This window comes from Amblyraja radiata, chromosome 8, assembly GCF_010909765.2.
Source record: "Amblyraja radiata isolate CabotCenter1 chromosome 8, sAmbRad1.1.pri, whole genome shotgun sequence".
Taxonomy (NCBI): domain Eukaryota; kingdom Metazoa; phylum Chordata; class Chondrichthyes; order Rajiformes; family Rajidae; genus Amblyraja; species Amblyraja radiata.
The window spans coordinates 59,660,676-59,681,453 of record NC_045963.1 but is presented as its reverse complement, the minus strand read 5'-3'; the positions used below and the strand labels follow the sequence as shown (position 1 = coordinate 59,681,453).

Sequence of the window (20,778 nt, the reverse complement as noted above, 5' to 3'; positions counted from 1 at the left end):
TCACAGCCTGGGAAAATTGAGCTTTACTCACACAAAGTTCTCATTCCTACATTAAAATTCCTCCCCAGCCTCGCTCTTCACTTTCTCGTGGTTTTCTCTAGTTGGGACAACCATCCTTTTTCTAACTCTTGCCAGCACTGATAACCTCCCCTATCGCTGCGTCTCCATCTCATTGACTCATCTATCTCATAATCTCCATCTCACTTACTCTTCCATATTTCTGACTTCCTCTAGCTCATAAAAACTCCTACTCTGTGACATCCTGTCCATACAACAATGTGTTATTTATACTTCACTCTCTGTGAGTGAGTAGTATCTCTGGGGAGAAGGAATGGGTGATGTTTCGGGTCGAGACCCTTCTTCAGACTTCCTACACATGTCTTTGCTGTTAGCTCCTGGGATCTAACCCATGGAATTCTCTCCATTAACCTCTAAACTTTTGTTTCCTTTTTAGGATACTTCTTAAACCTCTTAAAATCTTTGACCAAGCTTTTGGTTACCTGTCCCAATGCCAGTGCATGGGCTTGTCAAACTTTGTATGAATTAAGCTCCTGTAACAAGCCTTGTGATTCTTTGTTATTTTTAGGTACTGTACAGTGTTTAAAATAGGTTCTTCCACGTGTCGAGAGTGACCAAAACCATAAGATATTCACAAATAAATCCAGGAAAATGTTTGGCACATGTTATGTTAAAGGTGTCTTATAAATTTATATTATTAAGAATAAGGTAATGAACTGTTACAAAAGTGTGGATTTTTCTTGTTTAATGTTTTGATTTAATTATTTTCATTTAAAAGTTATCAAGTGGGTGTAAGTCTGTTAGCTCTCAATTATTTCATAGTCTAATTCACACCTCTTATCCAGCTCCTTCACTGCCTGGCTCCATGTGGTTATTTTTCAATAGACTCATTTACATTTACAAAAATTTTTTTTTTTTACCAGATGAAGGGAACTTTGTTGATTTAATGACTTTCAGGAGCCCAAGTGAGCAGTCAGTGATTTGCAAGAAAAAAAGACAATTGAACGAATTATTAAGATTCGGATATTTAAAAAAAAAATTAAGCGCATGTATACCTTTGTCCAGAACACCTTCCTGCTCTTGAGACTTCATTACGGAGTTGTTAAATATTCTGACGCAGTGTCACTTTCCGCTGCTATTTGGAACGAAGCGGTCTATTTATAGAGATAAATTGCAGCATTGTGTTGGCACTCATTTGAACCACACGACACAGCAGCCACTTGGGAGAATGATTAAGTGGGACGGACACAAAACTCTTCACCCATAATTGTGTTGAGCAGCAATTATCCACGTTGCTGTGTAGAAAGTGGAAGCGCCTGTCACTCAGAGGATTGAATGAGACCACAGCTATTGTGATGGGTCCTTAACACAAGGGGGTTGGAGGTAAGAGTAAGGAAGTCTTGCTGAAAGTACAGGGCGATGGCCTTCCTGAGTATGCATTATGTTGCTCCACATCTCTATCATTCTTTACTTCCCAGGAGCACTATACTTCAGAACTGCAGCCTGCACTAATTACCCATTCCTCTGACACCCATCACATCCAAAATGTTATCTGAACACTGCTTCCTTTTTACTTTATCTCCTGTCCTACTTTGAGTCGAATTCAGCGATAAAACATTTCCAAAAACACTTGCATTTCTGCAGAATTATTAAGAACTTCGAGGCATCTCAAGCCATTTGGCAGTCAATAAGCATACTCAAAACCAATCTTTTCAACCTACAATAATACTACCCATTTGGTAGACGAAGTGATACAGCTTGATAAGTGGGGCCGATGAAATTAAGGAGATGTGAAATTAAGGGAATGTGAGCAAGTGTTTTATTTTCTCCAGTGAGTTGTTAATCTGGAACACAATGAACACAAGGGTTTCAGGAATTTTCAGAAGAATTTGCTAAATATATGACTGGAGAAAGAATATGAGGGCCATGGAAGAGGAAGGGAGGGGATAATTGGAAAGCTGCATGAAAGAACTGAGACAGGCACATGTGGTGGGCCTGCTGAGATACTTCTACCTTGTGTCGTTCCAGGCCAACAGCCATAACGAATGGCATTTCCCTTTCCACCAGCAAATTGGACAAAAAAATGCAAGGAAAGTCCAGGGGGTTTGATGGAGAGAGGAATTAGTAGGGGGTGGGGTGGAGGTGAGTGGGCTCCAACCTGTTTTATTTGGAAGAAAGGTTCTTTGTTTTCCTTAACTCTGTTGCAGACATTCCACTGGTTGTGTATGGCTGTCGGAATGAGCGTTTTGGAGGCTGTGGTTCAGTGCTGAACATTCCCGCAGATGATTTACAACACACTGGAGCACCCTTCCAGGTAAACGTGTTACAGAAATCTATGTGCAATGGTTTTTCAATGTCTTTGCATTATTACAAGTTCCAACCAAAGTCCTGAAGGCACATAAGACTGCAGTTTCTGTAATCTGGAGCAACAATCAAGCTGATTGGAGGAACAAACAATATGCTGGAGCAAAAACCAAAGTGCTGGAGGAACTCAGTGGGTCAAGCAGCACTTCCCTCCCCACAAGTGTCTCCATCTGTTCCACTTTTTCCTCTCATTTTCTCAACTTATCTCCCAACACCATTTCTCCACCTCCTCCATCTGTCCCTCTCCCGGTTACACCAATTAAATATGGAGCATGATGTCAAGAGTCCTTGGGATTCTCTGAGACAAACTGAGAGAATAGGTGAGAACATGGATGTAACTGGTGGAACAAATATGGGAACCAGTGGATAAGATGTCTAGATTTTCGGAAGGCCTTTGATTAAAAAATCAACATAAAAGATTAATGCACAAAATTAAAGCTCATGGAATTGGGTATTACCCTGATACAAATTGAAAGCTGATCAATAGACAAGAGTAATTGTGTCATTTGTGGGGTGGTAGGACAACCCCTAATTATCAGTCTGAAGAAAGGTCTCGACCCGAAACGTGGCCCATTCCATCTCTCTAGAGTAGGTAGCCTCTAGGTAGCATTTTGTGTCTACCCCTAATTATTATCTATTTCTAAGGGTAAACTCCTTTACATGGCGAAACCATGCGTAGACTCTGTGACCATTTTGCCGAACACTTGTTGTACTGGGTCCGCCGAGGCCTACTGGATCTCCTGGTTGCTAGCCATTTTAACTAAACATGGGCCACCTCCATTGCGAGAGTGAGGCCAAACTGGAGGAACAGCAACTTTTATTCCAATTGGGTAGCTCACAACTTTTAAGTATGGACAATGACTTCTCCAATTCTAGGTAACTAACCAACAAACAACCCTTATCAGTAATCAGGAAAACAAGTGGAAAGTTGGGCTTTATAGCAAAGAGGAGCGGAGTATCCAAGTAGGAAGGTCTTTCTGTAATTGTGCGGGGAACTGGGAAGACCATGCTACTGTGTACAGATTGGCTGCCATTATTTAAGGATCATATTATTTCCTCGGAATCACTTCATAGAAGTTTCATAGTTGATTTCATGGAGGTGTCATGAAGAAGTCAAGTCGACTTTATTGTCATGAACAAGCACAGTGAGGTACAGGTACAATGAAAAAATATTATTTTAGCAGCATCACAGGCACAATCATAGATTCTGAAAGCACTAAACAACATATTACACACAGACTGTGAAAAGAAAAAGCCTGCAAAACAAGTTATTAGTGCAAAAGCACAATTAGGAAACAAGTCCATAGTAGGTCAAGAGATGGTCCGCAGTGTTCCATTGCCTCGGTAGGAATGGGGTTTTTATAAGGTCTGCTCAAGATGGTTATACTCATACTCATACTTTACTTTATTCATCAAGTATGTTTTGCAACATACGAGGAATTTGATTTGCCATACAGTCATACTATTAAAAAGCAACACAACACACAAAATACTTTTAACATAAACATCCACCACAATGACTCCTCCACATTCCTCACTGTAATGGAAGGCGAAATAAAGTTCAATCTCTTTCCTTCATTGTTCTCCCGCGGTCGGAGGCCTCGAGCCTTCCGTTGACAGGACGATCTTGACTCCTGTAGCCGGCGGCAGACCCTCCGTGTCGGGGCGATCAAGCTCCTGCATCGGGGAGGATGTCAGCTCCCCGTGCCGGCGATCGACCTCATCTGCGACTTTGGAGCTCCTGACTTGGTCTCTCCCCAGACTACGAGCCCTTGATGTTAAAGTGCACAGGCCGCAGTTGGAGCATTAATCCCAGGCAAGTGATCGGTCCGATGGTACGTCCACGGCCCCGCGGTGGGGCTCAATGTCAGTCCCGAGCAAGGCCTCCAGCTCCATGATGTTAGGCCGCAGAGCGACTGGAGATACGACCCAGAAACCAATCGCATCTCCGGCAAGGTAATAGATTTGAAAAAAACGTTTCCCCCGACCCGCTCCCCCACCCTCCACATAAAACAAACCAGAGAACATTAACATAGACTTTTAAAACACACTAAAAATAACAAAAAAGAGACGAAAGGACAGACAGATTGTTGATGAGGCTGCCATCGCGGCGCCACCCGGGTTGTAGGTTGAGTAGGTTCAGCCAATGCTGTCCAGATTTTAGCAGATCTATTTGAAATGTGAGATTCTAGAATGGTTTGACAGGGTAGATGCTGAGAGGTGTTTCACATGTGGAGAATCCAGAAGTGGGAAACATGGTTTCAGAATAGTAGATTCCTCATTTAAGGTGGGAACGTGGAAGTCCTTTTTTGATGAACGTGAGTCTGGAATCCTGTCTCTAAAGGACTACAGAGACCAAATAATTGAATATATTCAAGGCCAAGAAAGATCGTTCTGGTTAACAGAAGAGTGGAATGAGATCAGATCGGCCAAGGCCTTATTGCTAGAGAGAACAAGCTCCTGTTTAACTTAGAATTGCTTCATGCAAATGGGCCCGTCCACCCACAATACAATACAATACACATTTATTGTCATTTGAGCCCCAGTGAGACTCAAACGAAATTTTGTTTCCACAGCCATACAAACAAAAACAATGTCCTACAGACATACACACAATTAAGTTCACACAAACATCCATCACAGTGAACCCACTGTGATGGAAGGCAAAAGTCTTTTCTCTCCCCTGCTCCCACCGAGACCTTGCCAATCATCTACCACCTGTTCACACTCGTATTGCGTTGTCCTGCTTTTGCATCCACTCCCTAGACACCGGACAATTTACAGAGGCCAATTAACCTATAAAACCACACGTCTTTGGAATGTGGGAGGAAATCGAAGCATCTGGGGAAACGTGCAAACTCCATGCAGGCTACACCGAGCTCAGGATTGAAGCCAGGTCTCTGGCAATGTGAGGTAGCTGTCCTACCATCTGTGTCACTATTTCTTATGTTCAAGAGAGTAAAATAGTTCCAAGACCTGACGGAAGTGAAAAAAATAGATGAAAGGTAGTGGATAGAAAAAATGTAGCCTGTATGGCTTGACATTCTCTTTCAAAACCGTGGAAGGGTTTGAAAAGATACATTTAATGAATGTCACCAATATAAGATAATTTGTAGTATGGGCTGTCACACTGTAGTGGTTGAATTACTAGACTGGTCACCAAAAATTAAAATCTGAAAGCATGAGTTTAGGTTCAACCATGGCAGCATGTAAATAAATTAAAAGAGAAAGTAATCTTGACCATAAACTTACTGTTTTGGTGTAAAACATCATGTGCTTCACTGATGTCTTGCGTGAAAAGGGAATGGATGTTAGCCCTCCCAGGTTTCCAAAGTACTCTTCAAATTTACTAGACAAACCTTCGTACAGTATTCAGATACTATCCATTGTGAATACAGTAAATAGTTTAACCGCAGGTAGCCATTAAAATTAACAAGCAATTGCTTCTATTGATACTTATGTAATGATACTTGATTAAACAATATAACGTATCTCCTTTGGTATTTTTGGCTTGCAGAAACAAAAATAAACTTATTGCTGTTGAAAAGATCTTTAATTTTGAAAATCTTGCAGGGTAAAATAACTTTGCTACTTACGACTCTGAAACTTTCTAACCCTCAACTCCTTTCCTCCATTGAGCCAATGGTCTTTATAACGTGATTTTCTATAACATGAGGTTTCCTAACTATATAACTATAGCAAACTATCTGTACATTTTAGAGAGCAGTGAAACTCTTGCACGATGGTGGTCTGCGTGTGTCGCTCCTCTATCTCTGGGCTGTTTCAGTGAGTTCACTGTCAGGAAGGATCCTGTTAGCCTAGGGTTCCCCTAGAGGAGATTGCACCTCATTGTTGTGGCTCTGGAGGTTTTAATCAAAGATGGGCATGGATGCAGTGTGCTGAAGTGCCTGTTCCTGTTCAAGTATGACTTCACGATCACACAGGCACCACCTGCTCACCCTGTCAAATTTCCTTTTATTTCAACCTTTAAATCATTAGAAAGTTGGAGGGGGGGGGGATTTTTATTTTCATGCGTCAGTGTCTGTGCTGTTAATCCGGAACTCCAGGCCAAACATGAAGATTGGTGCCCACCGTGCTCCCCTAGCTGGGTGAAATTGAGCAGATTTGGAGACAGAAAGCTGTAGCCAAATTGCAGGTGTTAGAATGCTTGGCATCTAGTTTGAAGAGGAAAGACTTTGGCAGGTGCAAAAAATATAAACAGAACAGAAATCGAAGCAGGGTCAGTGAGTTGCTGGAAAGAAACTATCCATTGGAGGCAACCGTGTATTGTACCCAGTGTGGTTCCATGTGTCCAACCATTTCTTGAATTGTCCACCCTGTATTGTCATGTATCCTCTTGTACCTCAGTGTGAGCTTATCAATGCTCAAGGACCTTAATCTGTCACTGCCATCCAAATAAGCCCAACACCAGATACATCATCCTCTACCTCCCCTTGCCATTACCTCATTTCAATGCATTGACCTGCTCTAAGCTGCAAACTAATTTAATTAATCTTGTGTTGACAACTTTAGTGACCCTTGGGAAAGATTATTTCCTGCATGTGCTGCTGCTTTAAGCAGCAAGGAGTGCCATTCTTACTTTTTCATGACTTTTAGATTTTGGTGAATCTGTAGTTAAAAATCGCCTGAGTGAAGCTAGAGATTGCAGTAACGTTTTTGGGTTAAAGAAAGCAACTCCTTAACAATCTGTGAAACACAAATGGACAAGAAGCGATATGATCATGGTACATGAAATTTGGAAAGGGTAAGACAGAATGAATAAGATGGATTTATTTCCCTTATCAGTTGCTTAAATCTAATGCTATTGATGGAAAGACAGAGAGGTTGTAATTAATTATTTATGATACAGAGGAGAAATAAATTAAATCCTACGGGAACGGGGCTCAGAGTAGTTGTGCAGATGAAGAGGTACAATCACCAGGAGAAGAAATAATAAATCCAGCAGGCAGACACGCGAATAAGTGAACATCGTGAATTCACACCTAAATTGCAAGTATTTTAACGCAAGAAGTATAACTAGTAAAATAGATGAACTCAAAGCTTTAATTAACATGGCAGTCTACGATATTGTTGCAATCACTGCGACATGGTTGGAGAATGCCCAGGACAGGCAATAATATCCCTAGCTATATAAGTGGTGGTGCATAGTCAATACATAGGAATCTGCTGTAGCTATCCTTGTTATCTAGATTGTTGAGTAATGAGTATAGAGCTAAGAAGATTTTAGTTTAGAGATGTAGTTTAAAGAAACAACATGGAAACAGGCCCTACAACCCACCGAAACCACGATCAACCATTTACTAGTTCTGTCCTACACACTCGGGACAATTTACAGAAGCCAATTAACCTACAAATCTGCACGTTTTTAGAATGTGGGAGGAAACCAGAGCACCTGGAGAAACCCTATGCGGTCAGAGAGAGAATATACAAACTCCGTACAGACAGCACCTGGACAGTCAAGATCGAAACCTGGTCTCTTGCACTGTATGGCAACAATTCTACCACTGTGCCACCCGTGGACCCGTTGTGTCGGTAGACTAACTGAAGTGGATCAAGGCTGTCTGGGTTGCATTGAACGCAAAGTGCTAGAGTAACTCAGCTGGTCAGGCAGCATCTGTGGAAGGAATGATGGATAGGTGATGATTTAGGTCTTGTCCCTTCTTCTGACTGACTATAGTAGCATGGTGAAACCTGGAAAAGAGTTGGTGACGGGACAAAGCCTGGCAATTGAAGAATTGATAGCGTGGGAAGAAACTGCAGGTGCTGGTTTACACCAAAAATGCTGGAGTAACTCAGCGGGTCAGGCAGTATCTCTGGAGAAAAGGAATAGGTGGTGTGCCGGGTCGAAACCCTTCTTCAGACTGATGCTGCCTGACCCATTGAGTTGCTCCAGTATTTGGTGTCTATCTTCAATTGAAAAATTGATACTGGTGAGGGGTATTTGATTGGCAGATAGGTGGACAAAGCGAGAGTTGAAAAGGAGACAAAAGGGTGTCGGATAAGGAGAGAAGAGGAGTGAAATGCAAAGCATTTCATCCATCGACTATAACAGAATCCTGTAACTGCAGTGATGTTTGTTGAGCATTGGCTCTGCTGTGTTAATGCAACCACAAAATTGCATGTACATAGGAGAGGTATTCTCATTGTGCATCTCAGTGGTAGTGATGTTGATTTACATCTGTGGAGAATAGGGTTGCGACTTGCAACACAAGTGGATAGACTGATAAAGAACGTGTATTATATTGTTGTTTTCATTGTTCGGGGCATTGGGTATAAGAGTCAGAAAGTCATTTTTGTATCTTTATAACATTTTGCTTAGGCCGCATTTGTGTGCAGTTCTGGTCTCTCCAATACAAGAAGAATGTGGAGGATTTTGAGGGTACAGAAGAGATGTACCAGGATGTTGCCTAGATTAGAGGGTATTAGTGATAAGGAGAGTTGAGAAAAACTTGGACCGTTTTCTTTTGAGTGTTGGAGGCTGGGGGGTAACTTGATAGAAGTATATAAAATTATGAGAGGCATTGGTAGGGTAAACAGTCAAACTTTTATCTAGGGAGGAGATGCTTAAAAACTAGAGGACATAACTGTAAGGTCAGAGGAGAAGATTTAAAAGAGATTTACTTTACTTTAGACTTTAGTGATACAATGCAGAAACAGGCCCTTTGGCTCACCGAGCATGCCAACCAGCGATCACCATGAATGTGTAGGGCAAGTTTGTTACACAGAGAATAGTGAATGTCTGGAATGTGTTGCCAGGGGTGGACGCAGAAGCAGATATGAAGGTGTTATTTAAGAGGTTTTTATATGTAGATGAATGTTAAAGGAAATTAGGAATATGGATAATATGCATATGGAGGAAATTAGTTTTGTTTGACATCATGGCGGCATGGACATTGTGCCCTGAAGGGCCTGTTCCTGTCATGTATTAGGTTGCCTGACACTTGCCTCAAAAAGCCGGCAACACAAAGTGGCCTCATCATCAGTGCTAGCAACTAGCTGTGTACAGTGGAGAGGTATCCATCAAGTTAGGGCAGCACTGTGGCGCAGCGGTAGAGCTGCTGCCTTACAATGCCAGACACCCAGGTTCAGGTGACTACAGGTGTTGTCTGTATGGAGGTGGTACGTTCTTGCTGTGACCGCGTGGGTTTTCTCCGGGTGCCCCAGTTTCCTCCCACACTCCAAAGACGTACAGGTTTGTAGGTTAATTGGCTTTGGTAAAATTATAATTTTATTTATTTTATTTTTATTTTTATTTTATTTCGGTTTTATTCGTCACATTGCACATAAAGTGCAAGTGAAATGAATTTGTCAGCAGCGGTACAATGAGAAAGAACACACAATAAACAATAAAAATTTAACACAAACATCCAACACAGCATTCATCACTGTGGTGGAAGGCACAAAATTTGCCCCCGTGGTCGGGACCAGAGTCCAGAGTCGTCTCTTCCCCTCCGGAGACCGCAGCTTTAGGTTGGAGTAGGCCGCAGGCCGGCGGTCGAAGATTTAAAGTCCCCGCCGCAGCCAGAAGCACCGCAAACCGCAGGGCCGGTGGTCGAAGCTCCCCTCCAGGGGTGATGGTAAGTCCACGCCGGGTCCGCGGTAGAAGTTGGCCACGGGCCGGTGGTAGAAGCTCCTTCTTCTCCCGGCTCCCCCACGAGGGATCCCGGGCTGCGGACGCCGCGCCAGCTGGAGCTCCGCAGACCGCGACTTCAGGCTGCTGCGGGCCAGCAAAACGGAGCGCTCCCATCCAGCGAGCCCCAGCGAGGGCTCGCCCGCTAAGCGCCGAGAGTCCACGCTGCGCCTGCTGCTGAAGCCCCGGGCGCGTCTCCGGGAAAGGCCGCCCGATCCTCGTTGTTAGGCCACGGGGATTGCGACCTGGAAAATGTCGCCTCTCCGTGGAGGAGGTGACCAAACCATTTCCCCCCACACAAGACACACAGAGAAACATAAAAAACATACTTTAAAACATACTAAAAAAACAAAAAAAGTTGTAAAAACCGGCTGACAGGGCGCCGGCTTGCAGCGTATGTGTATGTGTGTGGTAGTGTTAGTGTACGGGGTGATCGCTGGTCGGCAGGGACTCGGTGGGCCGAAGGGCCTGTTTCCATGCTGTATATCTAATAACTAAAAGTGTTCTCAGCCTGGTGGAACGTTCCAAGCGCAGATTTCCTCCTCTGTTTCCACGATCTTTCAATCTTCTATCCATATTCCACTTAAAGATCAAATGGATCAGGATATACATTGATTCACTGTGGGCTTGGTTCCAGTAACATGTATTCCTTTACCAGAGCACATGAAAAGTTTTATCCCACTTCTCTTGGAGGGATACAGTTATGGTGGTGCCTTGGGGGCAGTTTCAGTGCCTACATTATATGTTCTCAGAATCCCTGTCTGCGTTGAGGAAATCAACCTCCAACTCCACTGCCTGGGCTCAGTTCCAGGAGATGAAATTACAATGTTGGAACTGACATTCAGATCACATATGGAGATGTAATTTGTTTTGCGCGCAAGGCTGTAATACCCAAAGTCCACAGTTGGTGTTGTTATTGTATTCTCGGAGCTATAAAACCAGCTCGTGAACTCCTTACATTGGTGGTTCTACCACTGGGGGTGAGCTGCTTCCTGCCTTGCCCTCTCCAGCCGGGAGCATGGAAAATCCTGCTTAGCTTATTGTTATCTGGCTGCTGATGTTGTCAAAAGGGCCCAGCCATCAAAGCGCACACCAGCACTCGCAGTTAGCCAAACAAACCCCAGTTTCATCCTGACTAATTGACTGAAAACCAAAAGCTGTTTAAAGCAACTCAATGACTCTAAATTGCAGCTCTGCAGTATGATCAACTCCACCTTAACCATTTCTTCTGGGGATTGGTAGGGGGGGTGGGGGTGGCGGTGGTGGAATCACATCATAAATTTTATAACTTCCTCATAAATTCAGATTTGCAACCTGGTTTTCTTAGCAAGATTGAGAGACTTCTTACGAAATCTTGACGAGAGTGCGCATCCCAGTTGTTAGCTCTAGATCAGTGGGAAATACTCTTGCTTTCAATTTAGTTGGTGGTAGGTTCAAATCTGACTGCGGTGCCAAATGGAGCTATTCATACTTAGTAGGTCGAAGGGACTGCTTCCATGCTGTATATTTCCATGATTCTGTGACTGTCGGAGGCAACTTATTTCAGACGAGGAATTAAAGCAATGTCCCATCACCCAAGCCAGGTAATGACAGCATTGCAACATTTCAAAGAAGTCCAAGGAGTTCTACTGAGGTCCTGGCTAATATTTATTAGTAACCATGCTGAAAACATGATGTGCTTGGGAGTTTGCTGTGCTGCATTTCCTACTATAAAGCGGTGACTAAACATTAAGACTACGTAATGCTTTGGGTTGCCACAAGGGCGGGTAAGATACTGACTAAATGCAATCCTTCTCTCTTGTTGCAGTGCATAGGCGGATACAGAGCTGATGAAGCAGTGGAGCTGTTAAAGACTTTTTACAAAGCTGAAAACCCCAATGGTTTGTATGGTCCAATCGTCCTTTGTGTAACATATTTGGACATTTGTTCGAAACCAATTTACAAACTTTTTTAAAAATTGCATTTTTCCAATACAGCACCAAAATCAAAAGTGCGGAAGAAGGAATAAGCCCTGCCATATCGATCCTACAGCTGTGAATCATTCAGGGTTTGTTTAAAAGACAAACACTTGGCCAAGAAGTTCAGTGTTTAACATAAACTGACTGGACAGTGGAAATGAATAACCAGTCCATGTCGACTGAGCCAAGGGATGCTCGCAGAGAAACAATGACAGTAATTGTAGACAGCAGCGAGACACCTCACACCTCTCTGTCTCGCTAACAGCCTCACCCTCCTGGTGTGCTTGCCAAGTCTGACAGCATTTTGGGATGGCCTGTGTGTTGCACAATTGTCTCACTCCCTGCCTTTCATTCAGGATTGAGAATCCCACGTGGGGTTGAAGGTGTAAGCATGTTCTTCTATTCCTGGAATTTCAGTGCATAAGAGTTGCTGTGACATTTCTTGATGCAAAGGTAAACTTATTTATTTCATGTAATATATAAATTATAAAGCTCAACAAACTACAAGTGAACAAAAAGGACTTGTATTGTGCATAGACCACCTGAACAGAAAAATATCACTTTGCTTTAAGAAGAAGAACGCATATAAATTAATTTTTAGTTTTGTTTAATTTAGAGATATAGCACAGAAACAGGCCCTTCGGCCAAACTGAGTCCACGCTAACCAGTGATCTCCGCACACTAACACTATCCTACACACACTAGGGACAATTTACCATTTTACCACAAACCTGTACGCCTTTGGAGTGTAGGAAGAAACCAGAGCACCCGGGTCACAGGGAAAACGTACAAACACCATACGAACAGTACCCGTAGTCAGGATCGAACCCGGGTCTCTGGCGCCGTAAGGCAACAATTCTACCACTGCACTACCATGACGCCCATGATATAATTTGGAGTAGATACAATAGACAATCAGATCCCTTTTCTCAGGGTTGGAATGTCAAATACTGGAGGGCACTCCTTTATGGTCAGAGGGGGAAAGTTTAAAGAAGATGTGCAGAATGTGGTAGGTACTGGAATGCACTGTCGGATTGGTCTGGAAGCAGATACGATAATGGCATTTAAGAGATTTTTAGATATGCGTATGAATATGTAAGGAATGGTGGAATGTGGACCACGTGCAGGCAGAAGGAATGAGTAGGCATCATGTTCGGCACATACACCATCGGCCAAAGGGCCTATTTCTGTACTCTATAATTCTATGTTTATCTCCTTATGAATAGCTCAACTAAACAAGTCAGTAAGCTTGACGTGTTTGGCTTGTTAATCCCCCTGAACATTCCTTCATTACTGGCCTCTTGATCGTCTCTGATTTTAATCACTCCACCATTGGCAGCTGTGCTTTTGGTGCCAAGAACTTAAGCTTAGAATTCCTTCCACTCCATCTCTTTTCATCTTTGAGATGCTTTTTTAAAGTTTCTCAATGCAGGCTTGTGATCCTCTATTCTAACCCCCTTGTATCGTTGACTTGCCAATATTTCCTAAAACCCATCTATGAAGCAGCTTGGGATATTATGCACTTGTGCATTGAGAATGCCTTATAAATGCAAGATGATGTTGCATTGTTACATGCTGAGGTAGCTGACCTTGAGCTCATGATGGTTGGGGGTCGGGTGCAAATTACCCATTTGGTCTTGGACCTGAGGTTTAAGAAGGAACTGCAGATGCTGGAAAATCGAAGGTAGACAAAAGTGCTGGAGAAACTCAGCGGGTGCAGCAACATCTATGGAGCAAAGGAAATAGGCACCCTTCTTCAGACTGATGTAGGGTGGCGAGAAGAAAGGGGAAAAAAAGAAGGGTTTCGACCCGAAACGTTGCCTATTACCTCCATTCCATAGATGCTGCTGCACTCGCTGAGTTTCTCCAGCACTTTTGTATACCTTGGACCTGAGGTTGCCTGGTCAGTCACACCAATGGGACGTTGCCTGGGATGGAGTCTTTCAGTTAAGAGGAAAGACTGGGTCTGTTTTCCTTGGAGTGGAATCTGATAGAGAGTTACAAAATTATGGAGGCCCGGATAGGGTGGATAGTAGCGACCCTTTCCCATGTTAGAGGTAATGCAACGTGGAAACAGATCCCTTGGCACTATTTGTCAATGCCCATCGAAGCTAGGCCTATTTGGAGATGCAAGAAACTGGAATTGCTGCAATCGTGAGTCAAACACCAAAGTGTTGGAGAAATACAGCACGTCAGGCAGCGTCTGTAGAGGTAATGGACAAACGATGTTTCAGGTCAGAACCCTTTTTCAGTTACTAGTGCAAACAATGGCCCCATTATGGGTCCCTCTGGTACACCACTCGTGTACTAATTTTTCATCTTTAAGACTAAGATTATAAATCTCCAATAAGAAAGGTATCCTTTCACCACTGTCCTTTATTTCCTAACACCAAGCCAATTCTGCATCCAATTAACCATCTTGACTTGGGTACCATTGCCTTAAACTTCTGGACCGGTCTACCCTACAGCATCTTGTCAAATACCTTTTCAACTACCTACTTGGTTACCTCTAAAAAAAAAACGAAGTTGAATTACAGAGGCACGATTTCCTCAGCAAAATATCAAGCGGACTATATCAGGCCTTACCTTTCCCCGGAGAATTTTACTTTGGTGGTTGGGAAATTATTAAGGGATAATCCTAAGGGATAAGACTCAAGTAGAGTCATATCCCTTAGGATTATCCCTTAATAATTTCCAAAGTAAAATTTCCAAAGTAAAATTCTCCGGCCTGTAGTTACCTGGTTTATTCTTGTTGCACTTCTTAAATAAAGGAGCATTGAGAGCTCCTTTCTCGTCTACTCCAGATTATCTATGTCTACCTCCCTAAACTCACTATCTTCCATATCCTAATCCTTTATGAATATAGACGAAAAGTATTAATTTAGTATCTCACCTGCAACAACTTGCTCTGCATATAATTACCTCTTTCATTCCTCAGAGGATTCTTTCATTTCCGGGCTGCCCTCTTGCTCCTGATTTACTTACGGACTCCCACTTGTCAGATATTTTATTTGGAAACAGGCCCTTCACCCACTGAGTTTGACAATCAATTACCCATTCACTCTAGTTCACTCTCAAATCCACTCCCTACACTCTTGGAACCATTAACAGAGGCCAATTAACCTCCAAACAAGCATGTCTGGGATGTAGGCGGAAACCAGAGCACTTGGACGGTGGGGGTGCTGCAAGCCGGCAGCCCTGCCAGCAGCGTGTTAGCTTTTTCAACTTTTTACATTTTTTTAGAGTGTCCTAATGTGTGTTTTTGGTGTCTCTCTGTGTGTCTTGTGTGTGGGGGGGGGGGGGTAAGGGGGAAACCATTTTGGTTGCCTCCTCCACGGAGAGGCGACTTTTTCCATATTGCCTCCCCCGTGGCCTAACATCAAGGATCGGAGCGGCCTTTCCCGGAGACGTGCCTGGGGCTTCAGCAGCGGGCACAGCGTGGTCTCTCGTCACAAAGCGGGTGAGACCTCGCCAGAGGGGAGCGCTCCGTTCGCTGGCCCGCGGCAGCCTGAAGCCGCGGTCTGCGGAGCTCCAGCTGGCGCGGCGTCCTGGGCCTGGGATCCCTCGTTGCGGAGCCGGGAGGAGAAGAAGCTCCGACCGCTGGCCCGCGACCTACTACCACAGGCGCGGCGGGGACTTATCATCAGGAGTGGGGTCCCTCGCCAAGGACCCCTGGAGAGGAGCTCTGACCGCCAGCCCTGCGGTCTGCGGTGCTTCTGGCTGCAGCACGGCGAGGACTTTAAATCTTCGACCGCGGCCTGCAGCCTACACCAACCTGAAGCCTTGGTCTCCGGTGGGGAAGCACTGATTCAGGACTTACCTGGACTTTATCTGGACTTTACCTTGTCTGAACATCTGGACGGCAGCTGCGGAAGGTTGAGGTCCCGACCACGGGGGGAAATGGAGGAGGACTGGCCAAATTTTGTGCCTTCCACCACAGTGATGAATGCTGTGGTGGATGTTTGTGCTAAATTTTTATAGTGTTTTTTTGTGTTCTTTTTTCACTGTACCGCTGCTGGCAAATTCATTTCACTTGCACTTTATGTGCAAGTGACGAATAAAACTGATATTGATATTGGAGGAAACCCAAGGGGTCACAATGTGCTTACGACAGCTCCCAAGGTCTGGATTGAATACGGATATCTAACACTGATGCAGCTCTACCAGTCAGAACTGGAAGAACTTGGCTGGAGTACAAATATTGAGTACAAACACTGCTGGAATAATGTCTGATCCCTCAGCTATTTTTGCATTCAGCATTCTCAACAGTTTCTTGAGGTAGGGAGTATATTGAATTGGCTGAAAACTGTTTTGTTGACAGTGGGGCTCTTAGGAGGAAGCAGAGATGGATCGCATACTTGCCACTTCCGTCTTTAGCACCCACACACTGAATTCTGTCACTGTGGAAGGGTGATCTAGTGAAAAATCTGAGCATTAATATTGAGAAGAACTATCTCTACAGTGGCCACACAACTACAGGGTATAAATTATCGCCAAATATCCAGTGAGAGATAAGGACATAATGGCTTCTTCCCCAGAGAATGGTGTGCATACTAAATGTGCAAGAAGTGGAGTGTTTGAGGTGAATATCATTTTGTGTTAAAAGATGAAGCTCTCTGTTAGTGGGCCGATTAGTCTGATTCTATATGTTGCATATTCTGTGATTCAGACGAAGGAGGGAGACTGATTTTTCCCAAAGGCATTTGTTACACACAAGGGATTGGGCGTGATATGAGGCAGAGGTGAATGATTAGTGCTACATGAGTAATGCTACATCTGGTGCATGTGGCCGCCGGACAGGACAAGGAGCGGCCACGTACGGAATACCAGGCCCAGATCCATTCAATCCTGCTTCGATTTGTTAGGAGAATGGAGAGGAGGTGCAGATGTCAACACAGATCTGTCTCTATAGTGCTAGAAACTGGGTGGATCTTTCAGAGTTGTCCGAATGGTTGAACTCCTCTGCTCCTTCCTTACAGCCATGCACCCACACCTATTCCAGTATTTATCGAAAAGTTCTTCTCAAATTTACTGACACTCCAACCTGTACCAAATCAAAATATCAAAGTGTGTAGGAAGGAACTGCAGATGCTGTTTAAAACCAAGGATAGACACACAAAGCTGGAGTAACTCAACGGGATATGCAACATCTCTGGAGAGAAAGAATGGATGACGTCTGAAGAAGGGTCACGACCCGAAATGTCACCCAAAATATCAAAGTAATGGGCTGAGTAAAAAATATTGTTTTTAACTCACCCCATCCACCCTCCCCCGGTTTCTTTTAGATCTCTGGATAATTCTGTCTCCATTCACCCCATAATTTGGACGACAGGATGAAATTTGGTTCCTTAATTATTTCATTGTCCTACATGAAAAGAGAAAACAGACTTGTTCAAAACTCTTCTCAATTTAACACTAATTGGCAGTATTCACAAACTCATTCTGCATTTTCTATGGATTGGTGTGGTATCATCCTAAAATGTAATGGAAAATGTTTCTGTAACTAGTGCAGCTAATGAAATGCTTTTGTTCTGTAATACAGGGAAATAAAGTAGCCAAATTGTGCACAGCAGGCTCCCAATCAGGGATGTTGTAGTACAACTTTATAATCTATTGGTTAGGTCACAGCTGGGATATTATATGCAATGCTGCAGTGTAGGAGAATGAGTGCACTGGAAAGGGTGCAGAGGATATTCATCAGGATACTGCCTAGGTTGGAATGTTAGGTAACAGGAGAGACCGGATAGGTTGGATTTGTTTTCCTTTGAGCAGAGGAGGCTGAGGAGGTGCACAAAATCTTAAGTGAGGTGGGAAAAAAGTGTCTCACTATTGATGCGCTCGGAGAGAAACTTTTCCCCATGGCAGAGCGGTGGACTTGGCCTGGTCCATCATGGGCACATTCTTCCCCGCCGTCAATAACATCTGCATGAAGCGCTGCCTCAAGAAGGTGGCAACTAACATCAAGAATTTCCACCATTGGAGCCACGGCCTCTTCTACCATTGGGCAGGCGGTGCAGAAGCCCAAAGTCCAAAACCACCAGGTTCAGGAACCACTACTATCCTATGCAAATCAGTTTCTTGAACTGAACTGCACAAGCCTAATCCACCCTCAGCAATGGGACACTAAAGACCACTCCTTGCACTACCATGGGGTTGTTTTCTAATTGTGTTTTGCACTCATTTCTTTTTTTTCTTTTTTCTTTTTTTTCGCCTGCAGAATTCATGTGTAATTTAGTATAATTTATATTTGTGTGCATGTTCCGGAAGTGGCGGCGCTGGGAGCGGCTGCGGCTCGCCTGCAGTCCGTTTGTCTTTACTTTTTTGTGTTGTTTTTTTTCGTTTTGTGTAGCTGCGTTTTTGGTTTTTAGGTTGTGTTTATGTGGGTGGGGGGGGTGGGGGGTTGAAACGGGGTTTGCTGTCTCTCCCTTGGGGGGAATACGACTTTTTCGTCGTATCCCCCCTCTCTGCCTCCGTCTGCGCTGAGGCCTAATGGCGGAGCTGGCGACCTCGGGACTCCGGAGGCAGCCTGTCAGGACTTGCCCTGGGCTCGCTCCCATGAGGGCAGCCCAGCTCGGGGCTGGAACTGCGCTCCCGTGAGGACGGCCTGGCGAGGGGCCGAGACTCTCCCGTGAGGGGCTGTGGCACTCCCGTCGGAGTGGCCCAGCCCGAGGGAGAACGGCACTCCCGTCGGAGTGGCCCAGCCCGAGGGAGAACGGCACTCCCGTCGGAGTGGCCCAGCCCGAGGGAGAACGGCACTCCCGTCGGAGTGGCCCAGCCCGAGGGAGAACGGCACTCCCGTCGGAGTGGCCCAGCTCGAGGTGGAACGGCACTCCCGTCGGAGTGGCCCAGCCCGAGGGAGAACGGCACTCCCGTCGGAGTGGCCCAGCCCGAGGGAGAACGGCACTCCCGTCGGAGTGGCCCAGCTCGAGGTGGAACGGCACTCCCGTCGGAGTGGCCCAGCCCGAGGGAGAACGGCACTCCCATTGGAGTGGCCCAGCTCGAGGTGGAACGGCACTCCCGTCGGAGTGGTCCAGCTCGAGGGAGGAATGGCACTCACGTGAGGGCGATCCGGCTCGGGGCTGGAACGATGCTCCGGTGGCTGGGACGGCGTTCTGGCGGCGGCGACCTGAGTCCTGGCTTCAGCCGCGGGCCAGCGGCTGCGTGTGCTGGACTGGAGGGCGGCAGCTTCGACCACCCCCGGGCCGCGGTGTTTGAGCCGGCCCGTTGCGGGGTTCGGTGAGCCGCGGGACTGTTGTGCCATCGCCCGGTGGGGAATCGCCTCAGCGCAGAGGGAGAAAAGGAGGGAAGAGACAGTAACCCTAAGATTTTTTGCCTCCACCACAGTGAGGAGGTGCTTGGAGGATACACTGTGGTGGACGTTAATTTGTGTTTACTGTTGTTTATTATTGTATGATGTATGTATGACTGCAGGCACGAAATTTCGTTCAGACCGTAAGGTCTGAATGACAATAAAGGGATTCAATTCAATTCAATTCAATTCAATGTTCTCTGAGTCTATGTGCCTGCGATGTGGCTGGGAACAAAATTTGCATTGTACCAGTACCTCACTGTACTTATGCCTATGACAATAAACTGGACTTGACTAAAACCGGAGGGGTTGGCAGTGTGGAGTGAGAGGGATTTGAATTTTTTGCCAAAAGCATGGTTACATCTGGTTAATGCGTTGCTTGAGGCGGGGTGGTGGAGGCAGAGATTTTCACAGCATTTAACAAGCATCTGGACAACCACTTGAATCACTAAGGCATAGTGGGCATCAGGTCAAGTGCTGGTAAATGGGAGTAGTATGGATGTGATGGTCAGCATGGATGTGGTCAATTAAGGCCCTTTTTCTTTAGGACTGTATTATGAGTAAGTGAACCCGGATGATGTGTTGAGTGGCCAAGACACTGCAGATAAACTTCCCTCCTCGAGATTGAAATACTGTCATGAGATCTTTTCAACAACTGAGAGGACAGATGGCTAACCCAACAGATATCCTCACCTTTAGCACTGCCAACATTTCTGTAGCTCACACGGTTTGTGAAAGTGCTTAAGCTTCTATCTAGTTTGTACTTCCCCTTAGTTAATAGCTGATCATTTGAAATTGTTGCGGAGCGTTCATTTTGTATTGAATAGGATACAGGAGTGGGGATGGTTAATGGGGTAATGGAAAGGCAACTGGTACCTGATATTTGCTGGATATGATATTGGAGTGGTTGATATAGATAGAACATTGCACTACATTTAAATTATGCCATTTGTGATTTGATGGGTACATCAGTACAGTATTATCCCTGAGTAGTAGTTGCTTCCTCAATAATCCAATCAGTTCTATACAATGTTACACGTGGTTCATGTTGTAAGTGGGTTGCATCTTGTAGCTAGCCGAAGTGACCGCCAAAAATGAGGATGGGCCAGACAAGGACTGCCAAAAACAAGGGGCAAGGACAGGCCTGTCGGCCAATGACAAAAAAGACCTATCGGCCACCGAGAACTGAGCACTGGCCAAGTGCGGGCGAAGCTCGAAGAACGGAGAGTCAAAAAGGGAGCCACTAGCGGCAATGGAAGCGAGGAGTGGGCCGGTACGAGATGGACCAGGGTATGGCTTCATGTGCCTTCAAGGTCGGCTACAGGAGGCCCCACCCACCGCCCCAGTGGCCGGCAGAGGACAGGGATGTCGGTTCAGGCTTACCTGAATTGGGGGGCGCTCCAGGGCTTCCAACATGGAAGTGGGGGTAGCAAGGTGGCACACATTGGGTGCTTGGCTGTACGGAGTTTTACGTTCTA

General features: G+C 45.1%; 1 protein-coding gene across 1 annotated transcript in view; it reads left to right on the top strand.

The window, feature by feature from the left end:
* Nucleotides 1–12,509, top strand: part of adat2 (adenosine deaminase tRNA specific 2) — a 32,213-nt gene extending 19,704 nt beyond the window's left edge. The window contains exons 4-6 of the mRNA XM_033026044.1: nt 2,226–2,332; nt 11,841–11,913; nt 12,010–12,509. Of these exons, the coding sequence (XP_032881935.1) occupies nt 2,226–2,332; nt 11,841–11,913; nt 12,010–12,041 (212 nt within the window). The 3' untranslated portion in view covers nt 12,042–12,509. The remainder of the gene's footprint in view (nt 1–2,225; nt 2,333–11,840; nt 11,914–12,009) is intronic.
* The last annotated feature ends 8,269 nt before the right edge of the window (nt 12,510–20,778 follow it).